At 44.2% G+C, this 14,300-nt stretch overlaps 1 protein-coding gene across 1 annotated transcript in view; it reads left to right on the forward strand.

The window, feature by feature from the left end:
• The window catches only part of LOC146809142 (IgGFc-binding protein-like), a 301,036-nt gene that overhangs the window by 221,416 nt on the left and 65,320 nt on the right, over positions 1–14,300 (forward strand). The window contains exon 17 of the mRNA XM_085614831.1: positions 8,108–8,307. Within this exon, the coding sequence (XP_085470957.1) occupies positions 8,108–8,307 (200 nt within the window). The remainder of the gene's footprint in view (positions 1–8,107; positions 8,308–14,300) is intronic.

Below are 14,300 nucleotides of genomic sequence, written 5' to 3' on the forward strand. Positions count from 1 at the left end.
GCAGGAGACAGGAACTGACAAATCAGGAATGTGCCCTGTGATCAACACGTTGAGCTAGTAGAAATCCTCCTGCTATTTCATCAGACTCATCATCAACACAAAGTCAACACCAAAGTAATAAAGCGCAAATATAAACACTCGTACAGAAGAGAACTACATTGTATGCGGATGTGCTCCTTGTTATAGAGCAACATGCACTAACTCAAAGTGAAGTTATTCAGTGGCTGCAGTGTGCTGACTGACCCCCTGCTCCATGCTGTAGTCTGTAATGGGCAGAAGCAAATAGTGAATGATACGCTAAAAGCTCAATGGATAAAGACAGCTGGCTGAACGCCCCTTTAAGTAAGTATATTATACATATATGGTCATATTTATAAAGATGTGACACATTGCCGTGCTGCTATGCGAGATAGGGAAAAGGCAGGAATGTGCCATGTTTAACATTAAACAGCTCATTACTGCCTTTTCCCAGTTCTGGCACACAATGTGCTGCCTAGCGCCAACACAGGCACTCTTGCACCAGGGAAACAAGCTTTACAACGCAGTCCTTACATCGCACTACCTTTACATAGCAGTCATTACATCACAACATCCTTTACATTGCATGTCATTACAACGCAGCCATTTTATCGCATGTCACTACAATGCATGTCACTACAACGCAGGCATTACATCGCAAGTCATTACAATGCATACCATTACAATGCATAGTACCCTTACACTATCCAACACTTACCCTACTGTTGCACTCACTGGAGTTAGAATAGTAATTTTTACCCCTACACTATCCAACACTTACCCTACTGTTGCACTCACTGGAGTTAGAATAGTAATTTTTACCCCTACACTATCCAACACTTACCCTACTGTTGCACTCACTGGAGTTAGAATAGTAATTATTACCCCTATACTGTGCAACACTTACCTTAAATGCAATGTAATGGTATACATTGTAATGGTATGCGTTGTAAAGGTATAATGTGATGTAATGGAATGTGTTGTAAAGGTAGTTTCTGAAAATGCGATGTAATGACATGCGATGTAAAGGATGTTGCGATGTGAAAACTACGTTGTAAAGGCATGCGTTGTAAATATATGCGTTGTAACATCATACATTCCTTGCACCATGGTGCAGAAAGAGGCACCTTCCCTCACAAAAACAATCCCCATAAGCATTTTCCTTTTTCTATCTTCAGGTTGCAATTGCTGTACTGGAAGACAGGGATCCTGGAGGGTAGCAGCCTCTATATGATCTTTGTTGACTTAAAATCGGCATTCAATTTAGTACCAAGGGAGAAATTATGGGCTATCCTGTCAGACCTGGGCACCCCACCCCCCGTATCTTCGTCACAATCTGAAAAGATTACATGAACATAACTGTGCCCAAATTAGACATGGGAAAAACGGAGTACTCACTGATCGCATACCTATAGAGAGAGGTGTAAGACAAGGGTGTGTACTGGCCCCAACCCTCTTTTGTTAATGTATTAATGGCTTAGGGGAGGCCCTGACAGCAGGGAGGGATATAGATGCTCCAAAGTTGGCGAACCGCAAGGTACCAGCCCTGATGTTCGCCTACGATACCCTCCTGCTGTCAATGTCCCCTATGGGAATACAGAGGGCTTTGGATACTTTCCATTCATTCTGCAAGAGCAGAGGCCTGGAGTTAAGCACTCAGAAAACTAAATATATGGCTTTTAATGCAGGGTACTCTACACAACCCAATCCCCAATTAGATGGAGAATTTTTAGAGAAAGTTCCTATTTGTAAATACCTGGGACTGTCACTTACTGAGAAAATGAAGTCGGTGCACAAATAAAGAAGGTAAGTCTAAAATTGGACCAGACAACAGGGGGATTAGCAAAGTTGCAGAGGAAGTGTACACACAAAGTGATTGGGCCGATGTTGGAAATATATAAGGCCAAAGCCAGAGGGGCTGCTTTGTATGGGGCAGAAATCTGGGGCCATTGGCCATCTGACCATCTCTCTAAGATTGAGAATTCCTTTATCAGACAACTCCTGGGTCTCCCTAAAAGTACACCGCTCACACCTCTCTGAATGGGCCTTGGAGTGAGCCTGATTGCAGTAGAGGTTGCACTTAGACACTTGTTATATTGGCGTTGCCTATGGAGCACCACAGAATTAGCTGTGTACCGAGAGGAATTGAGGGAAGTGGTAAACCTACAGGGAGCAAGCAAAATTCCATGGCTGGCCCACATTAAGAACTCTCTAATTTCCATGGGAATGGGTGATTTATGGGCTAGTGCCGAAGATAGTTGCCCGTCAATACCTAGGAAGGCCCTGTCAAAGTTCTATAAGGAACACAATCTCACCCTACTACAGGGGAGTTCTGTGACTGGCACACTGACAACATCATTCTTAGAAGTAAAACTGCAATATAGGATAGAACCTGTCATTGATGACATACAGCCGAACCTTGCTAAACAGTTATATCTGCAGTTTAGGCATGGTACACTTCCCTTACATGCCTTTACAAATAAGTGGGGGGGGGGGGCAGTCTTACCAAGGGCTGCCCGACATGTAACAACATACCGGAGACTGACCTACATGCATTATTCTTCTGCCCGGCATATAAGAAAGCGAGACACCGTTGGTTACTGCAGTTGTGCAGAAACCTCGGAACATCTCATTGCGCACAGGCTTTCAGGATTTTTAAAGACAGGGCTAGCCCAATCAAATCAACCTACTCTCCCATTGTTATTCGTTGCCTTATAGATTAGATTTTATTATATCTTATGTGCCACAAATGTGTATTTTAAATATTTATTATATTTTTAATATTTTAGGAATTTATGAATAACATTTTAATGTGTATGTCCTTCAATAATGGAGAACTTGAATTGTTTGAACTGCGTCATATATGTTTCTTAATTGTGCTTTTATGACCTTGTTAGGCCGAAATAAAGAACTTTTGGCTTGACTTGACTAATAAAAATGCATCGAGGTGTTGCTGTGGAGTGAAAGGCCCTTTACAAAGGTGAACTGGACACCTTTCTGTTGCTTATTGCTGCATGTAGGTTTGAACTGGTACTAAGAGGCAAAAGCCTTTCAAAGTAAAAAATGTGCCACATTCAGCTGTATAATTTTCCTTTTATTGGTGCATAATTTAGTCAGTCTTGTCACATAATTCGGACCTTCTCTGCTGCATAATTCCATGGGCGCTGCTTATAGGGATTTAGCCAGCGCTCTTTGTTCTTTGGCCTGTTGTGTCATTCACATTTTTAGGTAGAACCCTGCAAGACCTGTTGTAATCTCTTCTGTGCGCTTTTTGCACTCCCACCAATTGCCATTGGTTGGTATCTGTGGCATTGAGATATGCTAGCCTGTTATTGGTATTTACCCTTATTGGTCCATCCTTCCTATATTTGTTCCCACCTCATGGCGATTTCACTATTGGTTTGTTTTGGTCGGCCACAGTTCCTTCACAGTGCATGATGGCTCTTCCTCCTGTTTGTATGTTTTTTTAATTATTATGTATATAAAACACGAATTTATAGAGCAGGTGGTTTTGCGCACGTCCTTGTTGCAGCCACACTACTCTGGCTTGTATTCCAAAGTTCTCTCCTCCAGCCTAGCTCAGGCTTTTGCTCTGACCTGTGCTCTCTCTGTCTCAAAGTGCCCTAGTAAACGAAGATGCTTGTACAGCGCCACAACATGAACCTCTGGGCGCTCGCTGTCCGAAGAGAAGCCAGGAAGTTGCTGCTGGCTCCGAAGGCAGCTGTAAACTGCCTTTCCCCAGGTTCTCCATTTCTCTTTGTCAGGTTCTTCTGTCTGTTCGGCTACTTCCTTGTTTTTACATCTTGTGGTATCGCTTGAACATGCTCTTTTGCCTTGGCACTGCAGTGCTGTCTGTGTTCTCCTGCCACCCCCACAAATTCAATTTCCCTCCCATGCATGTTAGGACTGGAGCAAATTAACTCAGAAACGTGGGGTCCGAGAATATCTGATGAGTTGCATCACGTTGTAGGAAAAAATGGGCTGCTTTTTAATATTCTTTGTTATACTTAGGGAGAAAAGCAGGCAAAATAATTTTGCTTTGTTTCACCTACTTAACTTTCAAGTTTCTTTGCAGGAGTTGGTATCTTCTTTTAGTGCTGCCACTTGCCACCCTTTTCTTTATCCCCAGCTGATGTAATACCTCTGTTTAGCCTTCTCTGAACCCATTCGCCTCTTCGTCTCCTTTTCCTTCATGTAAAAAACACAAGTCTTCATTTGGTTACCTTAATACCCAGCACCACTCTCTTTCAAACACCAGGCCATATAGTGCCCAATCTAATTCAGCACAAGGGAGTCTAGTTGCCAACTCAAAGTGGAGAGTTGTGGTGCAGCGGCCAGGCCAGCTGACTTGGGAGCACAAGGTTCACGGTTCGGCGGCAGCTCAGCACCGTGTGACTCTGAGCAATAGCTCACTTAATTTCCACTACGGCCCCCAGCGCCTTAAAACCCGTAAGGGTGAGTAGCTGCGCTATATAAAAACGGATTTACATTTTTTTTTTTACAAACCAGTACACCAAAGATAGGTAAATAGCAGAAATCATAAGTTTTTTATTAAACTCGTTAAAACAGTGATAAAGTTTAAAACAGAGGGGCATATCATCAACGGCCAGCAATAATTATCGCTGGCCATGCTTAGCGATAATTATATTATCGCAGGCTATCTCTGCAATTTATCGCCATCGTAGCGCGTTATTAACAGCGCGTTTCTCCAGGCCGATAAAAATTCCAGAGATAGCGAGGTTATCGCCCTTTTGCAGGGAACATCGCTGGTTTTCCAGCGATGTTCCCTGCAAAACGGCGATAACCTTGCTGATACGACCCACAGGGTCGTATCAGCATAATCCACCCCCTATGTTAGGGATGGCTGAGTCAGGATTTTAGCAGAAGTTAGATTTTGGCAAAAACGGCCGTTTTCGCCAAAATCTAATGTCTGCTAAAATCATGTGGGCTGCCTTGTATATATCGCGATGTAAACATCAGCGATATTCGCAAGGTAGTCCATCTAGGGAACGCCCAGTAACGCCCACTTTGCATCTCGTTGGAGATGCAAAGGGAGGCGTTGGGAAAAAGGGTGCTAACATGCGATTATGCATGTTAGCACCCTCTTGTAAATAGGGCGCTGGTTTTATCTCTGCTTTTTTGGCTTTGTAAGCCAGAAAAGCGGAGATAAAGCCCTTGTAAGTATGCCCCAGAGTTCCTTCACTCCTTAGAAAACACCGCACATACTTTATCTGCCTTACACAACCTTCGTCGTCATCACCTTCTTCGTCCCTAAAACCCGAACACTAACAAGACATGGGCACCCCTAAGTGCCTTAGTCGAGCGCACCACTTTCAGCTCTTGAGCAAATGTTTGACACCAAATACAGCACATCTTAGGGCGCCCCCAATCCCTATTTTCCCCCTTCTCTATTTCCACCTCCCTCCACCTACTCATTATCTCCAGTCTCTTAGCCTCCCTCCCCACTAAATCTTTCATCTAGCTTCCTCCTACATCACTCTCTCCCACCCTTCCTCTCCCCTCAATCCGGTCTCCCAAGTCCCTTCCCTCGCCTTTTTTATCCTTTCAGCCTTTCTCCACCCTCCTGTTTCTTTCTCGTTTCTCAATTAATGAGTCAACTAGTTTGCGCATTAGTGAGTTAAATGTGTGCAACAGAAAGCCGTGCTGTTTTCATAGCTCGCCATAAGGTTATATCTCGTAACACCATCAGGTGCATTATTCTCAGTTCCTATCAGACTAAGCGAGAGATCACATCTTAAAGTGTCATTAAATATGTGGCGCGTTCTTTCCTGAAACCAGCCTTTCTAAGCTTTCCAAAACAGGTGGGGTGAAAGGAAACGCATTTCACAAGTATACCATCATTTTTTGCTTAGGTGACAATTTCTAATCTTTTTACAACTTTCAAGTAAATAGTTATGTGGAAGGCCGGTAAACAAATGAATTAGCCGAAACATTTCTGGATCTTTACAAACGGCGCACCCCATCCCAGCCCCTCCCAAAAAAACCTCTGCAATATGAGTGTTTTGCTCACCAGGCCTCTCTTATCCTTATGTTAAAACGATTGCATTCTGAGCAGTGGAATGCAGTAACTAGTTAAGTGAATTGTCATGGAGGGACTTGCAGAGCTAATAAAAAATGCCAGCTTACTAAAAACCCTAAACTGTGCACATCTCTCTCACATTACTTCGTTCATCACGCTGCTAAGCATTGCATCCCATTTCACGATAATCGCACCTCTGTGTTATCATGCACCACATGGAAACACTTCCCACATAGAATCAAAACTAACAGAACATCCTTCCAACCACACACACACCCTACACAGTATGGGGGCATATGTACAAACCCCTATCGCCACAACAACGTCACTTTTACCGACGTTGTGGTGGCGATAGGGTTTCGCCTGATGTACAAGGCAGCGTAACGTGGCTTAACTCTGCCTTGTACATAAAGCCCCCTTTTACGCTATGCTTAGCGTGAAAGGGGTGGGCAGTGGGTGTTGCGGTAGGCGTTCCACCGCAACACCCATTCATTTTGGTGCTGCCCCCTATGTACAAGGGTGGCGCACATAGGAGGCAGAGCCAAAATTAAGACCAATTACCGTATACCTTTAAAGGACAGAGCACTGACCCAGGGCCAAGTTAGCAGAGCCCATTGCACTTTCATATTCAGAATCCACCAGCATCTGTCATTCAAAGATGGGCTGATCAGGGTAAAAAGCCTGACTTTCCTACAATGCATGAGTAAATTTACCAGATGACTCCATGTCCTGGGTTTAACCTTTACAAAATCATAGTAATATAATATATTTAATCCTGCTGATTTAGAAAGTACAAATTGACGAACGAACGAGGCTGCCAAATGACAGTCAAAACTGCAGCATTTAGACCTTGGTAACGAAGAGTTAATCTGGTATGTGTGACGAAACAGGGAGAAATGCATTATTTCTCCTCGTTTTAGCTTTTTACATGTGTGCTGCCTTGTACAGCACACATGGAAAAAGCAAAATGCAATGGTTTGGTTATGTACAGGAAGGTGTCCCTTCACTCCAATTAAGGCCACTCCACTTGACGCCACTCCACTCTACTCTGTTGCACTCAGTGTCACTTCACTAAACTTCATGCCACTCCACTCAATGCCACTTCACTCAAATTCACTCATCTCAATGCCACTCCATTCGATTCAATGTCACACCACTACACTCAATGCCACTCAATGCCACTCTACTACACCACATTCAGTACCACTGCACTCAGTGCCATCGAACTCCACTCAATGCCTCTCTGCTCATTGCTGCTCCACTAATTGCCACTTTCTTCAATGCCATGCCACTCAGTGCCACTCCATTCAATGCCACTTCACTCAATGGCACTTTGCTCAGTGCTACTAGGCTCAGTGCCACTCCAATCCATGCTACTCGACTCTGCCATTCCACTCAACTCCACTATCCTCCACTCAATAATACTTCACTCAAATCCACTCCACTCACTACCACTCCTCTCCACTTGATGCCAATCTGCTCTCTGCCACCCCACTCAATACCTCTCTACTCCGTGCCACTCCACTCCAACAAAGCCAATAGATATTACAAAGGTGAGACCTATTGGTTTTGCCAATACTTTTTCTTCTGCCCATTACATCATACCGCATGAGGCAGTGGATCAGTTCACTTCAGCCATTGGCTAACTTCATTGTAAGGGACAAAACTCTGCCCTTCCAGAAGCAGCTCACCCACACACAAAGCAGTTTCTTTCAAGGCTGAGGACTACTGTGGCAATGCGTGCTTTTTATGAACAACAGCATATGTTTACTTTAGGCCATTTTTTGGGAAAACAAATGCTGATGTGGTGCCCAGAAGCTCCCCAACAAAAAGGTTTTCAAAAAACTGACATATTGGTATTTGTCAATGTGTGTCTAAGGGATGGATATATATTTGTGTATCAGGTGACACACGTCGATATCAGGGGCAGGTGTCAGTGATGGTATTAATAATTCAGGAAAAGATATTCTGAAGAAGTATGACCAGATATGGTTTTGCAGGAGGATGGTAAAAATGATTTTACATTTTATTTTCGTTTTTGCCCTGCAGCTCTTACCTGTGGCCCCAGGAGCCGTTACTCGCTCTGCACGTCGACGTGTTCCCTCACCTGCGCTCTTCTCGCTGGAGGGTCCCAGTGCACCAAAGGGTGTTTTGAGGGATGTGAGTGTGATGATGGCTTCTTCTTTGACGGGAACAGCTGCGTGTCAATGAGCGACTGCGGCTGCGTGTACAACGGAAGGTATTTTAAGGTAAGTGCTGAACCTGGCATTGATGGTCACTTGGAGGAGATGTGCCCCACTGACTGGAGCTGCCAGCCTCTAATCCTGGTCTCAGCCGATCCATTGATCTCTCTGTTCCTAAAAAAGCATTTATTAAAGTATTAATAAAAGTATTAATTGAAAGTGGGAGTTTTTACACAAGAACTGAGACAATGTTCCTGTGCTACCCTGAATGCAAAATGTTATTAGTAAACTAAGAGGCAAGTTAATTTTCATGAATACCTGACCTAGATTCTCATTATAAATAGAAGAACTGTACAGGCTATAAAATCACACTCAAGTTTTTTTGTGCCAAACACATCCTGAAATTAAGTATTTCAAGATGCTCCCATACGTGATAATAAGACAAAATGTGTGCTCAGTGAAATAAAGTATTTGCCTGGGATTACACAATTTGTTCAAGTAGGGAAGCATCCCATATTTTTCAGTTTCACACTCTGCAATTCAGTCACTATATTGGTTTCTCTTAGTTCTTGGAGAATGAGATTAGAGTTTCAGAGACAGGGAATATCCACATTTTGTTTTGGCACTTTCACATACCAGAACCCTTGACCAAGGACAAAAGAGCACTTCAGATACAAACTACTTCACCTGTTCTTTTTTTCAGCGCACAGAGTTTTGCTTGGATTCACAAGATTTTGAGCCGAGGCTGGCATTCAAACCTGGCTCCCAAAGATACATGAACTGCAGCTTTAGCCACCAGGCCACATCAGCTACTATGAAACCTCAGCTAGTTTGAGGCTTGAGTTTCCCAGAGGACCCTGATCTGAGACAAAGCTAGGCATTTGTATCGAGCTTGGCTTGAGTTTTGAGTGGCACATCCACCTCTAACACATACCAGATCAACTCTTCGTTACCAAGGTCTAAATGCTGCAGTTTTGACTGTCATTTGGCAGCCTGTTCATTTGTCAATTTGTACTCTCTAAATCAGCAGGATTAAATATATTATATTACTCTGATTTTGTAAAGGTTAAACCCAGGACATGGAGTCATCTGGTAAACTTGCTCATGCATTGTAGGAAAGTCAGGCTTTTTTCCCTGATCAGCCCATCTTTGAATGACAGATGCTGGTGGTTACTGACTATGAAAGTGCAATGGGCTCTGCTAACTTGGCCCTGGGTCAGTGCTCTGTCCTTTAAAGGAATACAGTCATTGGTGTAATTCTAATTGGCCAAGACAACCTACCTGTAAGTCCCTAGTATATGGTAGAGCATGTAGGTTAGAGACCCACGTGGCCTTAATGCACCTAAGTGTGCACTGCTGTGGTGTATGGTGTCATTTTAGAGCCAGGCCTGCCTTTCAGGCTGGTTTAAAAAAAATACTATATCTACATTTGACTTTGGAAATAAAAGTAGCTCAAAAGGGCCAAAACTAGCTCTTTATGCTTAATAAGTCACTCCTAAGGTCTGTCCTAGGTGCCCCAATTGTAGGGTGCATTGTTATGAAAATCGGGGACTATATGAAATAAGTTTTATATGTTCTGATAGAGAACACAAGTGAAAAAAACATTTCCCTATTGCAGCACTGCTAGCCCCATAGGCAAGCATGGGAAGGATTTATTTACCTTAATAAAGGTTATCTTTAATTGGGAGCTAGCTAGCAAATTCATTCAAAGTATCAAAATAATGGTTACAATAAATACAACTTGCCAAAAAGCGGATTTATTATAACAATTACAGGAATGTAGTTTTAGAACTCACTATCCTGAGGTCACCTAAAGCAGCCCCGCAACAGCCTGAGCTAAGCTGCTCCCTGAGTAGGTTTGAGGAGGCCTGGGGCTGAAACAATATAGGTATTTGGTGGGAGGAGAATTGCTTCCTGAAGAAGCTAGCGGATGAATGGTGCTGGGGAGATAAGCTGGACTTCAAAGGCAAGGGAACAGATGTCACAGGACCAAGGCCAGCTCCCACTTCCTTGATCCCTAGCCAGATGGGAGCACCCCTAATTAGTTTAAGGCAGGCACCGGAAGGTGAGTGTAGTGAGTTGCTAATCACACCTTTGGGTTAGATTATACAGAAACACACACCAAGAACAGAATGTGTTAATTTTGATTTTAAAGGAACCAGTGCATTGTGGGTCAAAAATATGCCACACTTCGCAGAAAGTGGTCATAGAAGAGGGAGGTAACTTCACCCCTATTGGTTGCATTGTCACCCTCTAGATAGCCCAGAATGGAGGATTATTAGAACTGGGGGTCTCTAGTTAGCTGAGGTAGGTGCCTTAGCCCAAATAGGGACCCTTGCTTCTAAGTCAGGGAAAGAAAGGACACCTTCTCAGATAGCCCCTGCTCAACCCCTCGGTAGCTGGCACGAACAGCCAGGCTTATCTCCAAGGCAAATGTGTAAAGTATTTGCAACCACGCTCTCAGTAACACAGTGATAACACCACAAATGGACACCACACGACTCTCATAAAAACAATTATATGTTTATAAAGAAAAGATACGATGAGACCAAACGATAAAAATCCAACATATGCGTATTTGTAATATTTCACCTTGCCGGTAATTAGATCAGCACGCACTTGTAGGTTCTTGCAGTATTAATGAGCAATTCTCGATAATTTAATGCAGTCCTAATGCAATGCTATGCAGTTCGTAATGCAAGAATCAGGCAGTTTGTAATGCAAAAATAATGCAATTCGTAATGCAACAATCAGGCAGTTCATAATGCAAAAATAATGCGCTTCGTGATGCAACAATCAGGCAGTTCGTAATGCAAAAAAGAGGCACTTCGTAATGCAACAATCAGGCAGTTCGTCACACAAAAATAATGCACTTCGTAATGCAACAATCAGGCAGTTCGTAATGCAAAAATAATGTACTTCGGAACCGATCGCGGCACTCTGGACGGTCTCTATGCCACTCTTACTGACTCACGGTCAGTAATGCCACAATATGCCCCCAACACTGTTAGGTTGGAAAACAAAGTGCAGCTTCACACTCTGGCCCTGCTACTGCCACTCCTCGGCACGTACGGGCCGCGATACGGGCTTGAGCGGAGGCTCCCGCTACAAAGATGGGAAAGGTCGAGAGCATTTCTCTCGTAGCCCACACCCTGCCCCAGTCGGCGACGCACGCACGCTCTCTGAGCGTTACCTGAGGGGGTGCGTTCTCACACTCCTCTCCTCTCCTCGCGGCCTGAGCCTCCGTGCGACATCGTTGTTCTTGGGCAGTGGAACTCGGACCACCGACAGTGATGGTCCGAGGTATCTCCTTGGCAAAGACAGCCTCGGGCCGGCAGCGGTGACTTCTCACAGCTCCTCTGGGGACGCCGGTCCTGGCCGAAGACAATGACGATCGCAGCACTTCTGGTCACGCTGTCGATCGAAGCAGAGAACAAGACTGCTCCCGGACACACGAACACATGGCAATTCTCACGAAGGTTTCAGGCTGCAACAGGGCGCATGCACACTGCGTCGCTGAGACTCACTTGAGCTCCGGGTGTACACGATCACAGGGCAATCCTCACAAAGGTCTCAGACTGCACGAAGTACACGCACACAGCGTCGCTGTGACTCACTTGGACTCCGGGTGCACACGATCACAGGCAGTTCTTACGAAGGTCTCAGGCTGCATGAAGCACACGCACACAGCGTCGCAGAGACTCTGAGTTTCCATAACAGGGAGCCAGCTCTCCTCGGGCCCTTGGAGACATGTTACTTTAGGACGCAGCACACAGCAAAGTCCTTTCAAGCAGGGGTACACAGCACACAGCAAAGTCCCTTAGCCTCTCCTTAGTTAAATCAGCAAACTGCAGGCCAGCCCCAGAACACACAGCAAGGGTCAGTTCTTCTTTTCAGTCTCTTCAGATGTTCTTCCTTGGCAGAGGTTCCTCTTGACCGCAAAGTAGTTTTAATCCTTTTCAGTCTTGATCAGTCTAAAGTTCAGGGGTTTCAGCTCTCATAGTTATTCCCCTAAATGTCTTTGAAGTCTTTGTGCTCAGGGGGCACTAACCTCTGTCCAAACCAGTTCTGCATGTCTCCCTGCCAGAGACACCTTCTTCCTTCGATAGTTGGGATCTGAGTTCTCAATCACTCAGCAGGAGATGGAGCCATTGTTTTATGCCAGCATCCCACGCCTCTTCACCTCCAGGGACTACTCCTCCCCCCTACTCTCCAGATGCAGGTCAGCCATGGCTGTCTCACCTACTCCTCCCCTGGGTCAAGACATTCCCCAGATCCTATCACATTCAAATCCAGAGAGTCAATCCACAACCAGCCAGCGACACACAGAATTGTTAGAACAAAAACCCAGCCACTTCTAAAAGCGTAGTTTCTAAACACACAATTCAAAAAACACCTTCACAAAAAGATGTGTTATTAAATTGTGAGTTCAGGTACACTAAACATCACCTCTCCATCTCAAACCTATGGGAAGATAGGCTGGAAACATATTACACAGCCTCTCCCATTCTGTCCTATGGGCAAGATGGCCTTTCAAAAGTGAAAAACGAAATGGAGAGTATTTCACGGATGTATGACGTTACAACGCACACTATTACAACGCATGCACTTACAACACATTTTTTACAACGCATAATCCATTACAACGCATGACATTACAACGCATGACACTACAACGCATTTTTAAAAAATACCTTTACAACGCACTACCATTACAACGCATACTACCTTTACAACGCATACCATTACAACGCATAATATTAAATTACATTTAAGGTAAGTATTAGATAGTATAGGGGTAAAAATTACTATTCTAACTCCAGGGGGTGCAACAGTAGGGCAAGTGTTGGATAGTGTAGGGGTAAAAATTACTATTCTAACTCCAGGGGGTGCAACAGTAGGGTAAGTGTTGGATAGTGTAGGGGTAAAAATTACTATTCTAACTCCAGGGGGTGCAACAGTAGGGTAAGTGTTGGATAGTGTAGGGGTAAAAATTACTATTCTAACTCCAGGGGGTGTAACAGTAGGGAAAGTGTTGGATAGTATAGGGGTAAAAATTACTATTCTAACTCCAGGGGGTGCAACAGTAGGGTAAGTGTTGGATAGTATAGGGGTAAAAATTACTATTCTAACTCCAGGGGGTGCATCAGTAGGGTAAGTGTTGGATAGTATAGGGGTAAAAAATACTATTCTAACTCCAGGGGGTGCATCAGTAGGGTAAGTGTTGGATAGTATAGGGGTAAAAATTACTATTCTAACTCCAGGGGGTGCATCAGTAGGGTAAGTGTTGGATAGTATAGGGGTAAAAATTACTATTCTAACTCCAGGGGGTGCATCAGTAGGGTAAGTGTTGGATAGTATAGGGGTAAACATTGCTATTCTAACTCCAGGGGGTGCATCAGTAGGGTAAGTGTTGGATAGTATAGGGGTAAAAATTACTATTCTAACTCCAGGGGGTGCATCAGTAGGGTAAGTGTTGGATAGTATAGGGGTAAAAATTACTATTCTAACTCCAGGGGGTGCATCAGTAGGGTAAGTGTTGGATAGTATAGTGTAATATTATGCGTTGTAATGGTATGCGTTGTAATGGTAGTATGCGTTGTAATGGAATGCGTTGTAAAGGTAGTTTTTAAAAATGCGTTGTAGTGTCATGCGTTGTAATATCATGCGTTGTAATGGATTATGCGTTGTAAAAAATGCGTTGTAATGGTAGTGCGTTGTAAAAGTTGCGTTGTAAAGGTTGTTCCCCGTATTTCACTGTCAGGATATGGTACACACCTTAGTGCATGTCCTACCTTTCACATACACTGCACCCTGCCCAGGGGGTACCTTGGGCCTACCTTAGGCGTGTCTGATGTGCATAAAAAGGGAAGGGTAAGGCCTGGCAAGTGGGTGCACTTGTCAGGACAACATGGCAGTTAGCAAACTGCGCTCAGGCACTGCAGCGGCAAGCCTGATTTCTCTCTTTATGGCTACTTGTGTGGGTGGCACAATTAGTGCTGCAGGTCCACTAGTATCATTTGCATTACCAGCCCTGGCACACATAGTGCACTTTACTA

This window comes from Triturus cristatus, chromosome 7, assembly GCF_964204655.1.
Source record: "Triturus cristatus chromosome 7, aTriCri1.1, whole genome shotgun sequence".
Lineage (NCBI taxonomy): Eukaryota > Metazoa > Chordata > Amphibia > Caudata > Salamandridae > Triturus > Triturus cristatus.